The following is a 21,264-nucleotide window of genomic DNA, read 5'->3' as shown; positions in this document are numbered from 1 at the left end:
AAATACGAATATGATTTATTACTATTATTTACACCCAAAAGAAACCAAGGAGGAGGAAAGATAAGAAAATAAAATACAGAAGAAGAAGACACAGTGCAAATTAGCTTACCTATTACAGTCTTACTTAACCCCAAGGACAAGAAAAAGACAGACTACGAGCACACTTACACGGGGGATGATGGCAGGAACGAATGCTGGAGGTGGATAGCTGGAGGGAGAGGAAGGTCCACGGGAACTGGGTCAGGGTTGGGCCGGGAGCGGCAGCTCCATTCCTCTGCGGCCACGGTCGGCACCACCGCCAACGCCCAAGCTGCGGTCGTGCGAGCTGCCGCGGTACGAGCTCCGCCGGTTCAAGCTGTTGCTGCTGGTGGAGTCAAAGCTGTGTGGTACTGCTTGTGGTACTGCCTCTGGACTCATCTGCCGCATCTCTCTCTCTCTCTGACTGACTCTGCGCGTCTCTCTCCCCTCTCGACTTCACCGCAGCACTTGACCGCCTGGATGCTCTCTCTCCGACTCTTCACCGCAGCACTTGACCGCCTGGATTCTCTCTCTCCGACTCTCAAATAGCCTCCGCGCGCGCTTTTATAGCGCGCTTCGAGATCAATCCGCGGGCTCCCAGGGCACGCCTACCGGGTCGCTCACTGCAGTGCCGGTTGGCTGGCACGGGCTCTTTCGCTCCACCTTTGATGACGATCAGCGGCCAATGCCCTGGATTCGGCCGCTCCTCCCCCTTCTTCTCCGATCTGACCGCGTGTTCAATGGTGGTGTTTTGCGGCGAAAACCACAAAGCAGCAGCGGCGAATGCAGAAAACCGCACGCGGAAAACGCCCAATGCAATTGGCAATTGATGCCAAAAGGGGCATGCGTTTGGAAGTGGAGGCTTTGGGGAATTTGAAAAGGGATTCTACCTTGTTCCAATTTGGTGCAATGCAGTGTTAACTAGTGGGAAGACAGAACCTTAACCTAATACACATAATAAGGAGATAACTACTGAACAAAGGAAATTTTTGATTGGCTACGTGATTGTATATGGAATAACTACGGGAACGACCTTTGACCTTTATACACAACAAATGGAGGAAGGAGGGTGATATTTTACAACAATTAAACACAATTCTCATATCCATAACACTGCACCCTCCTCCTCTTAGGCACGTCCCGGGCCTATTACTTTTACCTTTAGTGTGGCACGTAGGTGTAGTTCCCTCTACATTTAACCTGACCCTGAGTGTGACAGTTTTAAAACACAAATAAATATGTCCCGCTGCTGCATTGCACCCTGCCTAACAGACTTACGCCCACAGCCAACCGAATTGCGGAATTGTCTTCAAACTACAACATGAACGATGGGGGAGCATTATTTACAGTTACGCTACTTGTATTTACAAAACGCAACCCAGGACCTGCGATTGTTCTTTTTGGGGGGAGACAGCTTGCCCTGCATCGACGCACCAGAAAGCACCATCAAGCACCAATCGGTGCACAGTCAACACAGTTCATAATAAAAATAACCAAACAAACCCTTGGTGGTCTTGCTCTTCGGCTCCCTCTGCTGGCTAATGCTCTTCCTGATGTTGTCTTTCTTTTTTGCTGGCGGCCTATTTGGACATAATAAAAAGGCACACAATGCGTCCATTTTTTATTTATTTATGGCCCACAGGGCCGACTAGGGGTGGTTCACCTGTGTGGCATAGGTGCCCTGTGACCAAGGTCCGCCAGCAAGATCCCGGGCCATCATGGCCGGTTCCAGCAGAGGGGCCATGCCCCCACCCGTGGGGTCCATAAGTGGTGCTCAGCCACAGACATGTGGTCCATAAGTGGTGCATCGATGCAGACAGCTGGTTGCGGGAGTTTCGGGCACACAATGGCGGACTACCGCACGCTCCCCTCGGCGCCCAGTGGCGCACAGTCCTCGGGTGGGAGACAAGGGGGGAAGAAGACAGGTGAGCGAGGGGTAAGGTCGCAAGGGTACACATCAACAAGGCAATGCAAGACGAGGTGTGTACGGAGAGCGAAGTGAGAAAGCTCGTCCCTACCGTACGTCACCCCCCCTGTTACCTACTCTACCCTTGCCCTTACCCCATATGCACAAAAATCTACACATTTACAAATTCGTCGCTACCGTTACGTCTTCCCCATATGTTCCCTATATCAAATTCGTCCCCACAATCCCTCTAACCAAAATTTGCCATCACCCAATTCATCATCAATCCTCATAAGGAGGGAGAGATGGAACAACAAAGCACAATGTCACACCCACGTCATGATGCGTCTCACATTCCCAACACTTGCACAGAAAAAATAATAAAAACATGGCATGGTGTGGAGTCCTGTTACCTCAGGTGAGTGGATGTAGAATGTAGATGGTGCGAGGAGATTCCAATTCTAACTATCTTCTACATGACATGAACACACTTTACACTACCTGGGGTCTTTCCCTGCCAAACCATTGGCCGTCTTACTCTATGCGGTTTTAAGAACCAAATTCCCATTGACCAAACTGTGGTGCTTCATCAATTTGGGGTCTCACTCCCCCGATTCAACTCCCTGTGCCCTTGCACAATTTCAGGACTGGGTCGTGTGGCTCTCCCAGCAGGTCTACCCACCTGCACACCTCCACCACTGTAGTTGCCTCCGAGCTTACCTGCTCCTTACCCTAACCTATCTAACTGGGGAAGGCCCTCTGGCGCTCTCCCCACTCGGTGCCCTCTGGCACTGGGCTACCCGGGTCCGTCCTCCGGATCCTCGGGCCCCATCCACAACTCTAACGGCTCCCAGAGCCCACCTGCGGCCTCACCTGGCCGACATCCTCACAGTGGTGGAGTGCCCATTCAACTACTTGCACTAACAGGCCACACGCCCAGCCATTTCCACGTCACTAATGCACCCATCCAAACACCATTCTTCCACCACGCACCACAGATGCCAATATCCAACCACAATTTACCTGTACCCTCTACCTAGCGCTTAAACTACCCTCCCCGGGTATTCGTGATGGGGTCCATCCTCCTTTCCCCCATCCACACCTTCGCACCATCCACTCCACTCCACAGTTTCCACCATACTCACTCCACGACCATCCATTCCATACTCCATATATTCCACTCAACCATTCTCCATACACCCATGCTCACCTGGATTTGCACACCTGTGCAATCACTCCTGGTGCCACCTGCACCCTCCTTCCTCCAGGACCATTTGCTCAACACGACACACATCACCATCACTCACTCATACACTGCTCCATACACCTGTTCAGTTGCACACCTGTGCAATCACACCTGGTGCCACCTGCACCCTCCTTCCTCCAGAGCTCCTTCAATCATTTCATACAATGCACCACTACAATAATTTCTCATGCACTGCTCCATACACTTCCACGCTCAATACAACTCACAATTACCTTTTCACAATACACTTCTGAATACACTTTTACACACACACACACACGGCATCATCTGCTCTACCTGGTTTCCCGCTAACTTGGTGCTCCCGGTCTTCCCTTTAAACTAAGCACATACCATGTCGTTATCATCCAACTGCCCTCTCTATGTCCCCACTACCTGTCCAAAGTCGCTACTTAACCTTACCGTTACCTATGGTCAGCTTCTCTAGATCCCTATCATTTTATCCTAACCCTCCCGGGCTAGTTTTCACTGCCATAAACCCCATAAAACTACTGCTTTTTTGCCCCCTGGGTGTGAGAGATGGCAGAGTTGTCATCCCACCACAACAGGCATCTCCCACTACCAATTTGGCCCATCCAATTTCAGCCAATCAAAAATTTGCCAATCATCTGCCAATCATTCTACCAATCATCAATCTGCCAATCATCAAATTTTTTTGCCAATCACAAATTCCCTATCCTCGATTTCGGGTCCAAAACACTATCATCATTACAGTCCGCTATATCTGAGCCTCGGTGCGTCGTCATCATTAAAACTCGGCTTCGCAAAGCCGAGCAATGAATTTGGGTGGTTTGGTCGCCTGCAGGTTGAATCCGTCCGGCATTCACGATTTTGGGGAGGAGGCATGCTCGGGCCGAGATTCCACACATCATCGCGGCGCGGAACCTTGCGGTCTCCGGCCCGATGACCGAGGCTCGCCCGGTCGGAACCCCGTCCCCGCCAGGGGGCGAAGGTCCGACCCGGCTCCCCTCCCCCGGAATCGCGCCGATCACCGCTCTGACACGGCCCCGACCGTTCAGTACGGGGCCCGACCCGAATCGTGCGCGACGCTCCGAAGCGGGGCGACGCAGCATCGATCCGCGCGAAGCTTCGCATCCAACAAAGCGCGCCGCGCACCGAGTGCCCGCGTCGGCTATCCGTCACCCTAAACGCTACCCCGTTCAACGTCGATGCCTTACTCGCATGCCCACACGCACACGCGACCCTTTCCACACTCACCAAGCCCGGCGTTCCAACGCTGCCCGTCCATTCCACACACTCCGTCCATTCCACACACTCCGTCAAATTCCACCAAAGCAACTCCCTGTTACACACCACCCCTCCTGCGCACACTCGCCGTTCGCACACTTCCTTAACACACCTCGCGCACCGTCTTGCGCACTCTCCCTCGGTACGTACTCCGTACCACTCACCATGGGCGTGCACTCTTGCATCCACCCACTAACGCGCTCCGATGGGCTCTCCCACACCCGCGCCACAACCAACTCAGGTGTGCTTCCTCGCACACGTTCGACCATTCCCGGTGTGCATTCTCGCACCCGCTCCACCACCAACTCACTCTCCGTGTCACCCTCATTTTCGCACGTACACTCCGTATGGCTCTCACTCCCTTTGTCACACTCCGTACACCCCGACGTGCATTCTCGCTCGCACTCGGTATCACTCCCACACTTTATAACACGCTCACTCTTTGACGCACACTTTTTCCTCACACGTGCGCCATTTCCACTCACACGGGACCCTTCACCAACGCCCGGGTGCCATATCGATCCCAATCGCGCGACAATTCTCCGCGCCGAACACTTTTCTACAAAATCTACACGCACAACATACAGCACGACTCACCTGGGGGATCCTTTTCTCCACGTGCACCTGCAAATCTTTATAAGGATTAGCAAGTACGGCATCAGGATGTGTATTCAGACTTTGAGCAATATCCATCTCTCCTTTCAATTCCCGGGCTACCTCCGTCGTCTTTTCAATTTCAACCATAACTATTGCTCTTTCTTTATTCACCTCAACGACCGCTGGCTTTATTAAAATTCCCACTTGTACCTCAGCGGTCGCCGGCTCCCCATACCCCGGGTCGCGATCTCTATACCCGTCATTTTACCCGTGCTTTTCTCCACTTCGCCCAACCAGTGCTCCTCGACCCGCTTTACCTCGTCGTGCACCCTTGGGACCTTTTTGCTCAACCTGCGGTTAACCTCCTCCTCAGCCTCCCTTACCTCGTATGCGGCTCTGGCCCTCGCCATTCCCTCAGTTATTTCTTTCGTTTCCCGGGTTTCATTTTTTACTTCCCTTATTTCCTTCATGAATTGTGCCATGAAGGCTCGCATGTATCCTGGCATCTCGGGCTCGGCTACCGCGCTCTCGTGCGAGGCGCCTGAACCCTCGTGCGCAAGGGCGCCATCTTGTGCACCTGATCCCCCCGCAACCACATTACCATTGCTCTCCTCCATTTCCCCCATTTACATATCCCCGAGGTCCTGGGTCGACTCTACACCCTCTTCTAATTCCCCCACAGGCATCCCGTCGCCTTGACCATCCATGGCACGATTTTTAAATTTAGGATTTTATAAAACAAAATTTTGGGCCACTCGTAATTTGAGCGCGCTAAGTGCTTCAGGTCCAAATCTCGCTCCCGACACCAAATGTTATGGAACCCAACGTCGGCCTCGGTTCCCCTTATCGAGGGGGGATTAATCCCCTCGTTTATGACTGACCGACGTGGTCCCTGACGCTGCCCAGCTACCTCCGGAAAGGCAGGTGCACAGCCCCGTTCGTACTGCGGACAGATGTTAATTGCCGAGCGGTTTTAGCAACCGCGGCACGAACTATTAACAAGGACTAGACCCGATCCTTGACCGTTGGCCAAATCGTGCCACAGGTTTTCAATGGGGAAAAGACAAAGACGAACGGATGTGAAGAAGAGCAGAACAAAGGTAGGAAATACGAATATGATTTATTACTATTATTTACACCCAAAAGAAACCAAGGAGGAGGAAAGATAAGAAAATAAAATACAGAAGAAGAAGACAGTGCAAATTAGCTTACCTATTACAGTCTTACTTAACCCCAAGGACAAGACAAAGACAGACTACGAGCACACTTACATGGGGGATGATGGCAGGAACGAATGCTGGAGGTGGATAGCTGGAGGGAGAGGAAGGTCCACGGGAACTGGGTCACGGTTGGGCCGGGAGCGGCAGCTCCGTTCCTCCGCGGCCACGGTCGGCACCGCCGTCAACGCCCAAGCTGCGGTCGTGCGAGCTGCCGCGGTACGAGCTCCGCCGGTTCAAGCTGTTGCTGCTTGGTGGAGTCAACGCTGCTTGGTGGAGTCAAAGCTGCGTGGTACTGCTCGTGGTACTGCCTCTGGACGCATCTGCCGCATCTCTCTCTCTCTCTGACTGACTCTGCGCGTCTCTCTCCCCTCTCGACTTCACCGCAGCACTTGACCGCCTGGATGCTCTCTCTCCGACTCTTCACCGCAGCACTTGACCGCCTGGATGCTCTCTCTCCGACTCTCAAATAGCTTCCGCGCGTGCTTTTATAGCGCGCCTCGAGATCAATTCGCGGGCTCCCAGGGCATGCTGACCGGGTCGCTCACTGCAGTGCCGGTTGGCTGGCACGGGCTCTTTCGCTCCACCTTTGATGACGATCAGCGGCCAACGCCCTGGATTCGGCCGCTCCTCCCCCTTCTTCTCCGATCTGACCGCGTGTTCAATGGTGGTGTTTTGCGGCGAAAACCACAAAGCAGCAGCGGCGAATGCAGAAAACCGCACGCGGAAAACCGCCCAATGCAGTTGGCAATTGATGCCAAAAGGGGCATGCGTTTGGAAGTGGAGGCTTTGGGGAATTTGAAAAGATATTCTACCTTGTTCCAATTTGGTGCAATGCAGTGTTAACTAGTGGGAAGACAGAACCTTAACCTAATACACATAAGGAGATAACTACTGAACAAAGGAAATCTATGATTGGCTACGTGATTGTATATGGAATAACTACGGGAACGACCTTTGACCTTTATACACAACAAATGGAGGAAGGAGGGTGATATTTTACAACAATTAAACACAATTCTCATATCCATAACAATATTTATTTTACATGTTTATTTCAATTGTAATTGTAATTAAACTGCCGAAATCTCGGCTCTCTGCTCACCTTCACTCTTTCATTCCTCTTTTCTCCCGCCTCTGGAACAAACTCCCACACTCACTTCAATCACACTCCTCCCTCCAGGTCTTCAAAACAGCTGTTCACCACCATCTCTTATCTTCCCCCATCCAAAACCTTGATCTTTTCTACCCCCACTAATTCACCCCAGATCCACCTTGTTTGAAATTCCAACTTCTTTCCTGGAAGTCTTGGCAGTGTCCATATGTTTTATACCTCTCCCACCCCCCCCCCCCTTCCCATGCCTTCCCCCCAAAGCCCTCTCGCTCCCACAGTTCTCTCGATGTCTCCATGTCTCTCGGTCCCTGCTCTCAAATGTTGTGTTTGTGTCCTTCCCCCTCTCTCCCCATCTTGTCTACCACTCCCGATGTTATTTGTTTTGTGTGTCTGTGTGTCTTTCTGTGTGATTAATGTTCGCTCTTTCACGAGCCTCGATCTTGTATACAAAAAAAAAAAAAAAAAAAAAAAAAAAAAAAAAAAAAATTGCAAGTGTTTATTTGCAGCTGCCGCTGACTTTTCTCTGTATTTTTTTTCGAAACCCAGGAACCTATCCCCCTTATTCCCAAAGGAAATTGGTTTTAACTATCGCAGTTTTGAATATCACAGAATTTTCCAGGAACATAACCTCCATGATATTTAACCATCGTCCCCCAACACCTTTACTCCCCCCCCCCCCCCCTCGAACAGAGTTTTCTGCAGCACGTGGACTGCTCTCCCAAGATATTGAAAAGTTCCTCATCGGCCTCTACAGATACTCTGCAACCGATCTCCACTCTCATCATCTCTCACCTCACTCTGCCCCAGCTCTCTCAGATGATCTCCTGCTTTTGTCTTGGGAAGTTACAAACATGACCGCTATTCACAAGAAGGGTTCCAAGTGGGATCCACACGACAGAATGGTTAATCTCCTCGTCCCCCACCCCCCTCTTCTACTTCCACTTCCTCCCACCCCACCGCCAGGGGCACACCTCCAAATCTCCAATGTTCTCTCATTTGTGGAACCGAATCAGTCTACATGTTACCTTGTGCACCTGTCTGCAATCATTCCTCAGCGCTGCCTATAATTCCTTAACACCTGCACGCACGCACGCACGCACGCACGCACGCACGCACACACACACACACACACACACACACACACACACACACACACACACACACACACACACACACACACACACACACACACACAGAGTCTGTCTGCCCATCTCTCTCTGTCTCTCTCTCTCTCTCCCCAACCACAGCCCTGCTCCATGCTCCCCCTCAACCCCACTTGGTCCATTTGTTTTTGCAATCACTGCATGACATCTCAGTGTACCTGCTGCCTTGTCATTTAGCGGCTCCGTGAACCTACATTTATGGATACAAAAAAAGAAAGAAAAAACCCAGAAGGCACTAAAAAGATACCTATACTAAATGACAACTCAAACTGCACTCAGTAAAAGCGATCAAACACGGCATAAAGTAAAAAAAACAAAAACACATCAAGCATGAACAGCATATCTTGTACCATACAAAAGAAGAAGCAACACACGTGCACTTCGTGAAGTTCATTCAATATCACAGCACCAGGCCACATCAGCTCCCCTTTGTTTCCAATTGAAGGTTACACGGGGTTCATCTTGGATGCAATTTTCTCAACCACAGCCCTTGTACAACTAGTCAGATAACTTGTTTGCATCATTTAACGAAATATATTATTTGTAAACCTAAAATACAAGAAACATCCTTACTCACATCCTATGAATGCAAACATAATATGGTGTTTCTTAATTAGAGACAAATGGGAGATCTCTCCAAGCACAACAGCCTGTAAAAGTAAAGCAGACACGTCTTCCGCAGGTAAAGATGTGAAACTATTTTCCTTTTATCACTATACTTACCTTAATAAGGTCATCAACATCAAAGGTCGTGTCGAAGGTGACCTCAATGTCGTGGTCTGGAAAGATGGATTTTCCGGTTTTTGTATCATAGCCAAGGCCACACAACGCCCCAGTGTAACGGCGTTTTTCCTTGTCACGTCTGCAACAGAGTCAGCAGTCTCAAAACCCCTTCACATTCAGATTCTCTAAAAGACCCTCTTCAACCCCACTTAACTTTCCAAAAAGCAAAACAAAATTTTACCCACGACTTGCAAGCGTACACTTCAGGAAATACGAGCCATGCCCAAGATCTCCTTTCACCAGTACAGGGACATGTGAACACCCAGACTTACGAACCAATCCCAAAATATTTTTTGAATGTCCGAGAAATGAACGTTGACACTCGTACTTATGAACCAATTGTGAGCCGAGTACCCAGGACTCGGTTGGAAGGAGAGTCCATCATTCTTCCGCGAGATGCGAAGTGACAATGTCACGTGGTGGACAGTATCCAGTGTACAATACTGTTCGCAGATATTTTCGTTATGCACATCTTTGCATTCCTACACCATAGTGCCAGGTATTTTACCGTTTTAGTGACAACAAACCCCAATCATGTTTCATAAACATTGCGGTAATATTCCTGCAACAAAGAAACGCAGAACCTTGACATTGGAGACGAAACTGGATGTTCTGAAACTTCATGATTTAAGGGAAACCTCCCCTCAAAGTAGTCATTCGTTTGACGATCAGGACAATTATCAAGGGCAAGACAATAATTTTAGTGCAATTTATTTTACAGTACGTTTTATCAATCGTATTTATTACAAGTTGAGGCATGGAAGGGGTATTATTTACTATCATTTATTGCAAATGGACAATATTCCACCTTATTTATGTGTTAAATAGGCTTTCATGGCTTGGTTGTAGAACCAAATGACCATATATCAGAGTATACGGGAAATTGAGTTCCGACTTACGAACCGACGACTTAAGAACGATGGTTCGAAACACAACCTGTTCGTAAATCGAGGACTCCCTGTGGTATAGCATAAAATTAAAAAATGGACTATATCCAGGGAAGCTAATTTATTAATGAAGGATAAAATAATTTCTCAACACAAGTGATCTACATATGACACAAGCAAATATGATACGTTTTGACTTGGTCTTTTCTCTGCATGCCATGTTCCTTTGCTGCTTCTTCCTCACCCCCAACCCACCCCTTCCAAAAACCCATTCCATTCTGGACTCCTCTACTTTCTAGGAAATCTTTTTTTTCCCCCCATTTTACTGCAAACAGTAAATAGACACCCCATTATCCAACGACAGGACACACTCAAATCAATGCGGTTTCATTGCCTTCACAACTGCAAACAACACAAAGCTAAGTGGTACCGGAGTTCCATTTTGGGAGTGAACAGGGCACAAACAATGGCTGGGAGTCCATGGATGGGAGGCATCAGTGTTGTGTGACGCAGGAGTATCATGGATCCTAAGGCGGAATGTAAACACAGCTGTCAATTATACTTGCACCGGTTTGGAGTACACACTACTTACATTGAGCAGACTTGGTCAAGCACAGTAAAGTAACTGGGTGTTTTGAAGACACTCACCAAATCATTCCAAGGATTAAAATATATATATATTGAAGCAATCTCAGTCTCACAGTGGAGGTTGTACATAAATTGTGTGCAGGTCAAGGGCATGATTAGATATCAGTGTACTGTTAGTTTTATATTGGTGGACAATCCTCGTTAACTCCAACCCAATCTGTTGTTTACCCCACCAAATCTCTCCTTCCATTGTTAACCCCACCCCAATCTTCAGATAAAAGTACATACAGTGCATTCAGAAAGTATTCAGACCCCTTCACTTTTTTCCACATTTTGTTATGTTGCAGCCTTATGCTAAAATCGTTTAAATTCATTTTTTCCCTCAACAATCTACACTCAATACCCCATAATGACAAAGAGACAACAGGATTTTAGAAAGTTTTGCAAATTTAAGAAAACAAAAAAAACCGAAATATCACATTGACATAAGTATTCATACCCTTTGCGATGACACTTTAAATTTAGCTCAGGTGCCTCCCCATTTCTCTTGATCATCTTTGAGATGGTTTTACATCTTGATTGGAGTCCCACCTGTGGTAAATTCAATTGATTGGACATGATTTGGAAAGGCACACACCTGTCTATATAAGGTCTCACAGCTGACAATGCATATCAGAGCAAAAACCAAGCCATGAGGTCGAAGGAACTGCATGCAGAGATCAGACAGGATTGTGTCGAGGCACGGATTTGGGGAAGCCTACAAAAAAAATTTCTGCTGCGTTGAAGGTTCCCAAGAGCACAGTGGCCTCCATAATTCTTAAATGGAAGAAGTTTGGAACAACAAGGACTCTTACTAGAGCTGGCCGCCCGGCCAAACTGAGCAATCCGGGGAGAAGGGCCTTCGTAAGACAGGTGACCAAGAACCCGATGGTCACTCTGGCTGAGCTCCAGAGATCCTGTGTGGAGATGGGAGAAACTTCCAGAAGGACAACCATCACTGCAACACTCTACCGATCTGGGCTTCATGGCAGAGTGGCCAGATGGAAGCTTCTCCTTTTGTGACACACATCAACGCCCACAGAATCTTGTTTCTCACAGTCTGAGAGTCCTGTTACGGCTTCGTCACTTCCGTTGTTGTGGTTTTCATCCACTGTAAACATTTGTGATTCCATGTATTATTATTACTAGGGCATGCCCGTACTATATATAAGCTAGGACGTGCCCGTACGTGGGTGCCCGTTCCTTGCCAAAAAAAAAAAAAAAAAAAAATTTGTGTAGGGGTGTGTGTGTGTAAACATCCTAGGGCGTGCCCGTACGTGGGTGCAAAAAAACATGCGTGCAAACAACAACAACAAAAAAAAACTTTGAAACCACGTGGCAGTAACGACCACAGAACCCCCCCCCTCTATTTACATGAATGGTTTGGTCCATTCGCAACGACCACAGAACCCCCCCCTCTATTTACATGCAATGGTTTGGTCCATTCGCAACGCCAAAGCGAACGGCGAACGGCTAAATCGCCATAGCTCGGTAAGTACTTGTCCGATTAATTTCAAACCTTGAAAAGGCACATCCTCGGGTCCCCAGCAATATACCTGGCAAGTTGCAAGTATATCGGACCCGTGGTTGTCGAGAAACAGCGGTCACAGACAAACAAACAAACGTACAAACGTACAAACAAACACACAGAGATTACTGGAATTATAGATAGATTTATTGTTGTTTGAGGGAAATAGCAATTATTATTGTCAAAAGGTAAAAGGTTAATATTTTAAATGAAACCAGAACCGGACGAAGAAGAAGAGGTAGAGGAGAAAAGAAGGCGTAGCGAGTGGAGTCGGACAAGAAGCATAGTTGCTTTGCGGTCTGGAGCGAACATTGGCGAGCAAGTCAAGCGTGAACTTTGGGTTTCCCGGGGAAGGGATTCCTGCGACAGAGTTGTTATCGCTGTGACAGATTCACCTGCATGTCAGGTTTTGTGATTGATTCCGAAGAGAATCCTCGTCGTGCCGTTACGTCTCGAGTACGGGCCGTCGGCCATTTTGACTCGCGCGCTTTGTGCGTCGAGCAAGGTTTCTTTGCTTCGCTTCAGCCATTCTCACCGCTTTCAGACATTTCTCTGGTGTGTGTGTGTGTGTGCAACGCGGAATTTGAAGGTAAATCTGAGGTTCGCCGACTGTGAGCCGTGAGACGTCCATACCCGAGGGTGTGATTTCCCAGTCAACTTGAGGGCGCCGTTGTGCAGCTTTGGCCGCGTGACTGTGACCGTCATCCGAACGGATTCTGATCTCGATTGGACATCGTTCTGACGATCGCTGGAGCGGATCGACTTTGGCCTGACGCAGGCATCGACTTTGGCTTGAAACTGGAATCAACTTGGGTTTGAAGCCAGGAAAGAGACATTGGGAATATTCTTGTTTCACTCACTTGGAGCACAGTGAGTTATATATTACGAAACTGATGGTACCATCATAGGATATATATTGATTGTACTTTTGATAACTATTATTGTTGTACTGTTGTTCTTGTGTGATCTTAATACAATATTTGTTTGTTGGTAACAATTGGTGTGGCTTAACCATTGATCTTTGACATACAGAATAACACATTTTTCTGCCGTGACTCCTCTCGGGGCTCAGAGGTACACCGTGACCAGGGGGTCGGGGAGGAGCACGTAATAGTCCTTTATGTGCTTTTTTTGCAAACTCCAAGCGGGCTTTCATGTGTCTTTCACTGAGGAGAGGCTTCCGTCTGGCCACTCTGCCATAAAGCCCAGATCGGTGGAGTGTTGCATTGATTATTGTCCTTCTGGAAGTTTCTCCCATCTCCGCACAGGATCTCTGGAGCTCAGCCAGAGTGACCATCGGGTTCTTGGTCACCTTTCTTACCAAGGCCATTCTCCCCCGATTGCTCAGTTTGGCTGGGAGACCAGCTCTAGGAAGAGTCCTGGTTGTTCCAAACTTCTTCCATTTAAGAATTATGGAGGCCACTGTGCTCTTGGGAACCTTCAACGCAGCAGATATTTTTTGAAGGCTTCCGCAAATCCGTGCCTCGACACAATCCTCTCTGAGCTCTGCAGGCAGTTCCTTCGACCGCATGGCTTGGATTTTGCTCTGATATGCATCGTCAGATGTGAGACCTTATATAGACAGGTGTGTGCCTTTCCAAATCATGTCCAATCAATAATTGAATTTACCACAGGTGGACTCCAATCAATGTGTAGAAACATCTCAAAGATGATCAAGAGAAATGGGAGGCACTTGAGCTAAATTTCAAGTGTCATAGCAAAGGGTATGAATACTTATGTAAATGTGATATTTCAGTTTTTTCTTTTAAAAAAATTTGCAAAACTTTCTAAAATCCTGTTTTCTCTGTCATTGTGGGGTATTGAGTGCAGATTGATGAGGGAAAAAATGAATTTAAACGATTTCAGCATAAGGCTGCAACATAACAAAATGTGAAGGGGTCTGAATACTTTCTGAATGCACTGTACATACATATATATATATCCGTATATACAGTATATATATATATATATATATATATATATATATATATATATATATATATATATGTGTGTGTATACATATATATATATATATATATATATATACACATACATACACACACACACACACACACACACACACACACACACACACACACACACACACACACACACACACACACACACACACACACACACACACACACACACACACACACACACACGGTGTTTCAAAAAGATGGACCCAATTTCAAAGCAGTATATTTCACGATGGCAACATGTTACAATTACACAAAAAGTTACAAACGGTTTAATGAGTTATCAAGTTTTACTAACCATTTTATAAATGCTCTATGTGCCCTCCACCTGCTGCAAGGACAACATCGAGACGATAGTTGAATTCGTCCCAAATGTCTCTCAGAGTGTCTTCTTTCACTGAAGTCACCGCTGCCGTGATTCTGTTTTTGAGGTCATCCAGATTAGTCGCTAATGGTGGTACAAAAACACGGTCTTTGACGTATCCCCACAAGAAAAAGTCGCAGGGTGTAATGTCTGGGGATCTTGGGGGCCAAGAGTGTCGCGCCAAGTCTTGGGGTCCCGTGTGACCTATCAAACGTTGAGGCAGTGTGTCATTTAGAAAACGTCGAACCTGCAGGTGCCAATGTGGTGGTGCTCCGTCTTGCTGAAAAATGAAGTCATCGGAATCCTCATTAAGGTGTGGAAAGAGCCAGTTCTGCAGCATTTCGAGATAGGTTTGCCCCGTAACTGTTTTTCCCTCGAAAAAGAAAGGGCCATAAACCTTTATTTGAGAAACGGCACAAAACACGTTCACTTTCGGGGAATCACGCTCATGCTCTACAGATTTGTGTGGATTCTCTAGTCCCCATATGCGCACATTGGGACGGGTAACTTTACCGCTTAGATGAAACGTTGCTTCATCACTAAAAATCAAACGCGGTAAGAAGCTGTCGTCTTCCATGTTCGGTAACATCGCATCACTAAATTCTACATGCTTTCCTTTGTCACCTGTACGAAGAGCCTGTACCAGTTGCAACCGGTATGGCCTCATGATTAAACGTCGCCTTAACACACGCCAGACAGTCATATGAGGGATCGCAAGTTGTAAGCTGGCACGACGAGTGGACTTGCGCGGGCTATGCAGAAAACTCTCTTGAATTCTTCTCACGTTTTCCTCTGAAGTGCGTGGTCACCCTGGGCTCTTCCCCTTACATAAACAGCCTGTTTCCTCAAATTGTCGGTACCAACAATGAATGCTCTTTGGCATTGGCGGATCAATGCCAAAACGCCGTTGAAACGCACGCTGCACCGCAATTACGGATTCAGTCTTGCTGAAATGCAGAATGCAAAACGCCTTGTGTTGCGGGGTCGCCATCTTGCGAACGACTGAGGCTAGTGGCTGTTGGTGCCCTGGGAGAGGCATCTAGCGGTGGTCATTTGAAACTGTATGCCCCGCCCTTTCAAGTGGGAAGAGTTTCATTTATGGGCGGTTTGTGGTTGCAGAGATATAGCGATTTCAAATCGGGTCCATCTTTTTGAAACACCCTGTGTATATATATATATAAACACCCTGTGTATAACTAACCTCATAACTGATTATACATTATTTTCTATCTCATTTCAAGGTCAGTAACTTTCATTTTGACATTTCCAGGCCTGGCCTGTTTCGGTTATAGTCCGTCCTTTGTCATTGAATACCGCTCGCTCGTGAACCATCGTCGTCTCCTGACTTGTAATATTTATTTTCTGTATGCAGAATGGAAATTAATATACAAAATCAGAGTCTAATGAGACCATTTGTCCCATCACTGCAGCGTTGCACTCCAAAGTTAATTCTTTTTCTACAGGTGCAAGACATCCATTTCTGCACATAACCATATTAATTTTTCTGGGCGTTTCCTCCCCTTGCCAATCCTTCCTCCACTTATCCTTCTGTTGTGTCTCTCTCTGCCCTGCTGGATAATGGTGTTCAATGTGTGGAAGTTTTTGTGAGGCTGTTTTGGGCCACAGGCCTACCAGAGGAGTTCACACTAACAGCGGCTGCCAGCAGAAGCCTTTCATGAGTGTCCTGAGGTTCGATGTTAACAGATACAGAATTCACACTGTTCTTGTCCACCTTTATTGATCTGCATTACCACGAGAAAGAAGCAAGCAATCACAATCAAAGCCATATGGAGGCCTTCCAACCTGCTTGAACAACACAAATAGATCTTCTTAATAAATAAACAAACAACCACGAATGTCATGTGGAAACCATGGAAATAAGTCTCACAGGGTTGGTGATTGTGCTGCCCCATGAGCAAAATCACCATTATCTATGAAAACAAAATCATAAATGCCATCACGGTGATATTTCACCAATCAATCACCCAACTTGGAGAAAAAGTACTTAACATATAGTGGAGAAATAGTACTTAACATAGAGTGGAGATTATAAAAGACCAAAAAGACTTAGCCGATCAACGCTCAATCAATAATTGCCTAAGTTTTCTTTTCATACTACTTTTTCAATACTCGTGACAACGTCATCTTATAAGTGCACAGGGGTGGGGTATAAGAATGTTTCAGTGAGTGCGAAACTTCAGGATTTTTAAACGATCTTTAATTTCAGTGTTTCATTAAAATTTAAGTCCAGTATATACCTGAACACTGTCGGGTGTATCGTGTTTGATGAAATATGTAGAGTCAGGTGGCTTAGTGCTATATTTAAAGATTACCGTTACCGGGTAGATAAAAGCACCATATTTGGCAGGAGGCTCCCTTCGGGCCTATGTTAGTCTAGGAGCCCTCCGGAGTTTAAATTTTTTTTCATGTAAAACACCAAAATTCAAGATGGCCGACATCGATGACAAAATATAGCTTTTCTCGAGTCCTGGTAGTCATAAGACCAGATTGGTTGCAAAATGTTGGTTTTATCTAAAAAATTTTGAATAATTTTTTGAAGACCGCTGCTGTTGAAGTGCCAAAGTGTGACGTAGTTTCAGTCAAGAACTGCTTAGATGAGGCCAGGGCACAGGAACACAGCTGGGTAGAGCATGCACTGCCACTTCGAGAGACAGAAAAACTCACCAGTGGAGCTGCCATTGCATGGGCTGCCTATCATGCTTCTATGCAACCTCCGGTAGAAGATCGTCCAGCACAATGTGCACTCCGTCCTCTGTTCTCTGAGAAGTCTGCCAGTCCTGCTATGATCAAGCATGGCATGGATGTCGTGAGACAAGCTGTCGAATTTCTGAATCCAGGACAAATCCCAGTCACTACATTTGACCAGCCTCTGTTTTCCCACTTTGGATGTTTATTTGAAATTTGCCATTTATTGGAATAATAACGGTCTTTATAATATTTTACAATGTATTGGTACTATTATGATGTCCACAATAACATTTAACTACCACAAAATCCCAAATTTGTCAACCATCCTGGGTTTCCTATGACTACCAGGATTCGAGAAAAGCTATATTTTGTCATCAATGTCGGCCATCTTGAATTTTTGTGTTTTACATGAAAAAAAATTAAACTCCGGAGGGCTCCTCGGCTATCATTAATTAATCGGCCCTAAGGGAGCCTCATGCCAAATATTGTGCTTTTATCCGCCCGGTAACGGTAATTTCACTAAGCCACCTGACTAGTAGTTCATAAGGCAATTTGGCTGTGGGCAGTCCGAAGAAAAGCAGCTAGAAAACACTTTTCGTTCCGAGGAAAGGGTGCCAATTGAACTTCTGCCTGCCGGTAGACAAATGTATGGTGGAGTGTGGGGAAAAGGTTCTCCACAATATCACGGCCCAGGAAAACAAAGTGAGCAGTCAAAGTCGGGTGCCAGGGTCAGAAAAGTGACTTTTTGCCCTTTTCACCATTTTCATGCTGCTTTTGCTCCTCAAATATGCACCGCCAAGCTTGAACTCTCCAGGGGACATCAGATAGAGGAACCTAGCTCACAAATTAGAATTATTACCTCCACTATCAAAGGTGGATAGAAGTTATGTTGTCACCCCTGTCTGTCTGTTTGTTTGTCTGTGAACAAGATATCTCAAAAAGTTGTGGACAGATTCAAACGAAATTGGGCAGAGAAGTAGTGTATGTGAAACGGACGAAATGATTCGATTTTGGTGAAGATCCGGATTCGGATCCAGCTGGTAGAATTTAAGTGATTCTTCAGCATTGGGAGATCGGGCCAAAAACGATATATAGCAGGATATCTCAAAAAGTTGTGGACGGAGTTGGTGGACAGGTTGTGTGTGTGACAAGGACTAATCGGTTCGATTTTGGTGAAGATCTGAATATGGATTCGGATACGAGAATTATTTAATTTTTAAGTGATTCTTCACCATTGAGAGATCGAGCGAAAAGTGATATATAACATATTTTAAAAAGTTATGGGTGACTTATAACTAAACTAGGTGGATGAGTTGGTTCGGTGACAAGAACAAGCCGATTAGAGTTTGGTTCAGATCCGAATCCAGATCCGGCCTATCATTGGGATACAAAACAAGGTTCGCCGACTGTGAGCTGTGAGACGTCCATACCCGAGGGTGTGATTTCCCAGTCAACTTGAGGGCGCCGTTGTGCAGCTTTGGCTGCGTGACTGTGACCGTCATCCGAACGGGTCTTTTCAAAGTCACCTTCATAAAATTACTAATTAAAGCAGGACAATCAGCTAGTCTTCAGAAAAGGACGAATTAAGGAATTATTTTTTATTGGGAGCAGGCTGATTTGTCTGTAGTTGCAAGGATCTGTTTTTGCACATTTTTTGTATGAAGTGGTAATGTTGGCTGATTTCCAAAATGATGGCAGATGACCTTGAGCAAAAGAGATGGTGAAGAGAACAGAGAGAGGGTGTGAAAGGACGGGACAGCAGGATTTTAGGACCAGTGGGCTGATGCCGTCTGGTCCATATGGAGAATCAGTCGAGGTTTGCCAAAAACTTCTCCATCTTGTCAGGAGAGAAGGACACAAAATCCAAGAGCAGCTGGGTTCGACTGGGTAAGGTGGGAACAGAGAGAGATGGGTTTGGGACACAAGATTTTGAGGCAAACACAGAGTTGAGGCATTCGGCTTTGTCACATGCGGTGTCAACTGTGTAGCCATTTGACGTAAGGGAGGGGATGGAGGAGCAACAAACACCAGAAACAGATTTGACCAGACGCCACCAGGATTTGGAGGAAGGAGACAGGTTTGAGAGTTCAATCTTGAGAGTAGAGAGATAGTGCTACCTGGCTCTCCTGAGGGTAGACACACACTTGTCCCAAGCTTGGTGGAAGGAACTGAGATTGCCTTCAGTTAGATTAGCCTTCCAAAAGGCAAAGGCAAGTTGTTTCAGCAACTCCCTCACCACAGGATTCAGTGTACCATGGATGGGAGGAAGGGTGACAACTGAAGACGAGATGGGATAAATCTGTGCATGAGAGAGAGCAGTTTACATAGGAAGAATTCCCAGGAAGAGTTGATGTCAGAGGCAGTAGAGATAGGAGACCAGTCCAGATGATGGCTGTTTGAAGACCATGCCAGTCGGGCTGAGTGAAAATGCCAGACTCGTCGACGCTGAGGAGGCTCTCTGAGAATCGCCAGAGAGATATCCACTTTAACAAGCACATGATCAGAAGATGCGATTTCAGCAGAAGAACAGCAGACATTTGCAGGGAAGTTTGTCATAACCAAGTCGAGAAGAGAAGATGCTCCGTTGACTGAGATCTGGGTCGGGAAATTGACAGATTGTGTCAGTCCCAATGAGTCACAGAAGCCCTTTGCTGAGATGCCATGGCTGCTGAAAGAGGTACCCACACCCAGCCAGCTGGCATGATGACAGTTGAAGTCACCACATATGAGGAAGAGAGAGTTGGGATGAGTGGATAGAAGTTGGTCCATGTTGACAGACAGCAAAATGTAAATGGAGTCATCACTGTTTGGACGGTACAAAACACATATGAACAAAAGGTGGGAGCGGAGAGGAAGCCGTAGCCAGAGGTACTCCTGGGGGTGGGGTGGAGAGAGGGCAGTGCAAGGAGAGTGAGGAAGAGAGTTTTGATAAATATAGCAACCCCACCACCAGGACGAGGCTCAGGTTTATCATACCAGAGGAGGGAGTAACCAGGAAGAGATATTAAGGAATCAGAGACATCTTGAAGGAGGAAAGTTTCTGTTAAGCAGATTACATCTGGTTTGTCAGAAGCAACCTGTATGGAGAGATCAATCAGGTTTGAGCAAAGGCCCCGGATGTTTGAGGTCAATACCGTTAAGGAAGAGGGAGGGGAGCATGGCAGGGGAGGGAGGGGTTGGGGAAGATGAAGGGTGAAAGGGGGAGGTAGGGAGAGCTGTTGATAGTGTGTCGGAGATTGCAGAAGGGTTAGGAGAAAGGGAAGGATGAGGAGGACAAAAGGTTTGATGGTGATCGGATGAGGCACAGTGAGGGGTTGTTTGAGGGGGTGGGGGGGGGGGCAGAGCAAAGTCTGAGGTTGGAGGGGGTGGCGGTATGAGATAGAAGGGAGATTAAGTGGGGAGGAGGCAGGTTTGAGGAAGAGGGGGGAGAATTGGAGAAAGATGGTAGGGGGACAGATTTTATGTGGAGGAGTGCGGGGGAGAGTTTTGAAGGGGAGGGGTTGAGGGGCAAGATTTGGAGGGGAGGGTTCTCTCTGGACATATATCATGCTTTTTGTGTAATCTGGCATCTGCCTTTTTTTTTTTTTTGTTGTTTTTGTATACAAGATCAGGCTCGTGAAAGAGCTAACATTAATCACACAAAAAATCAAACACACACATAAAATATATAATAAGGGGAGCGGTAGACAAGATGGGGAGAGAAGGGGAAGCACACAAACACAACATTTGAGAGCAGGGACATCGAGAGAACTGTGGGAGGGAGAGGCCTTGGGGGGAGGAGACGTGGGAAGGTGGGGGGGGGGGGGGTGGGGGGTGGGAGAAGTATAAAACACAAGGACACTGCAAGGACTTCCAGGAAA

The 21,264-nt window shown here is 47.0% G+C and overlaps 1 protein-coding gene across 1 annotated transcript in view; it reads right to left on the bottom strand.

Annotated features, from left to right (window-relative positions):
- The window catches only part of LOC137436891 (ATP-dependent RNA helicase TDRD9), a 504,026-nt gene that overhangs the window by 15,261 nt on the left and 467,501 nt on the right, over positions 1–21,264 (bottom strand). The window contains 3 exon segments of the mRNA XM_078787098.1: positions 9,251–9,389; positions 10,628–10,724; positions 16,328–16,437. Coding sequence (XP_078643224.1) covers positions 9,251–9,389; positions 10,628–10,724; positions 16,328–16,437 — 346 coding nt within the window.

The sequence above is a fragment of the Myxine glutinosa genome, chromosome 11, assembly GCF_964187855.1.
Source record: "Myxine glutinosa chromosome 11, kmMyxGlut1.1, whole genome shotgun sequence".
NCBI lineage: Eukaryota > Metazoa > Chordata > Myxini > Myxiniformes > Myxinidae > Myxine > Myxine glutinosa.
Note: the sequence above shows the minus strand (reverse complement) of the source record. Positions and strands in the feature narration are given on the sequence as shown.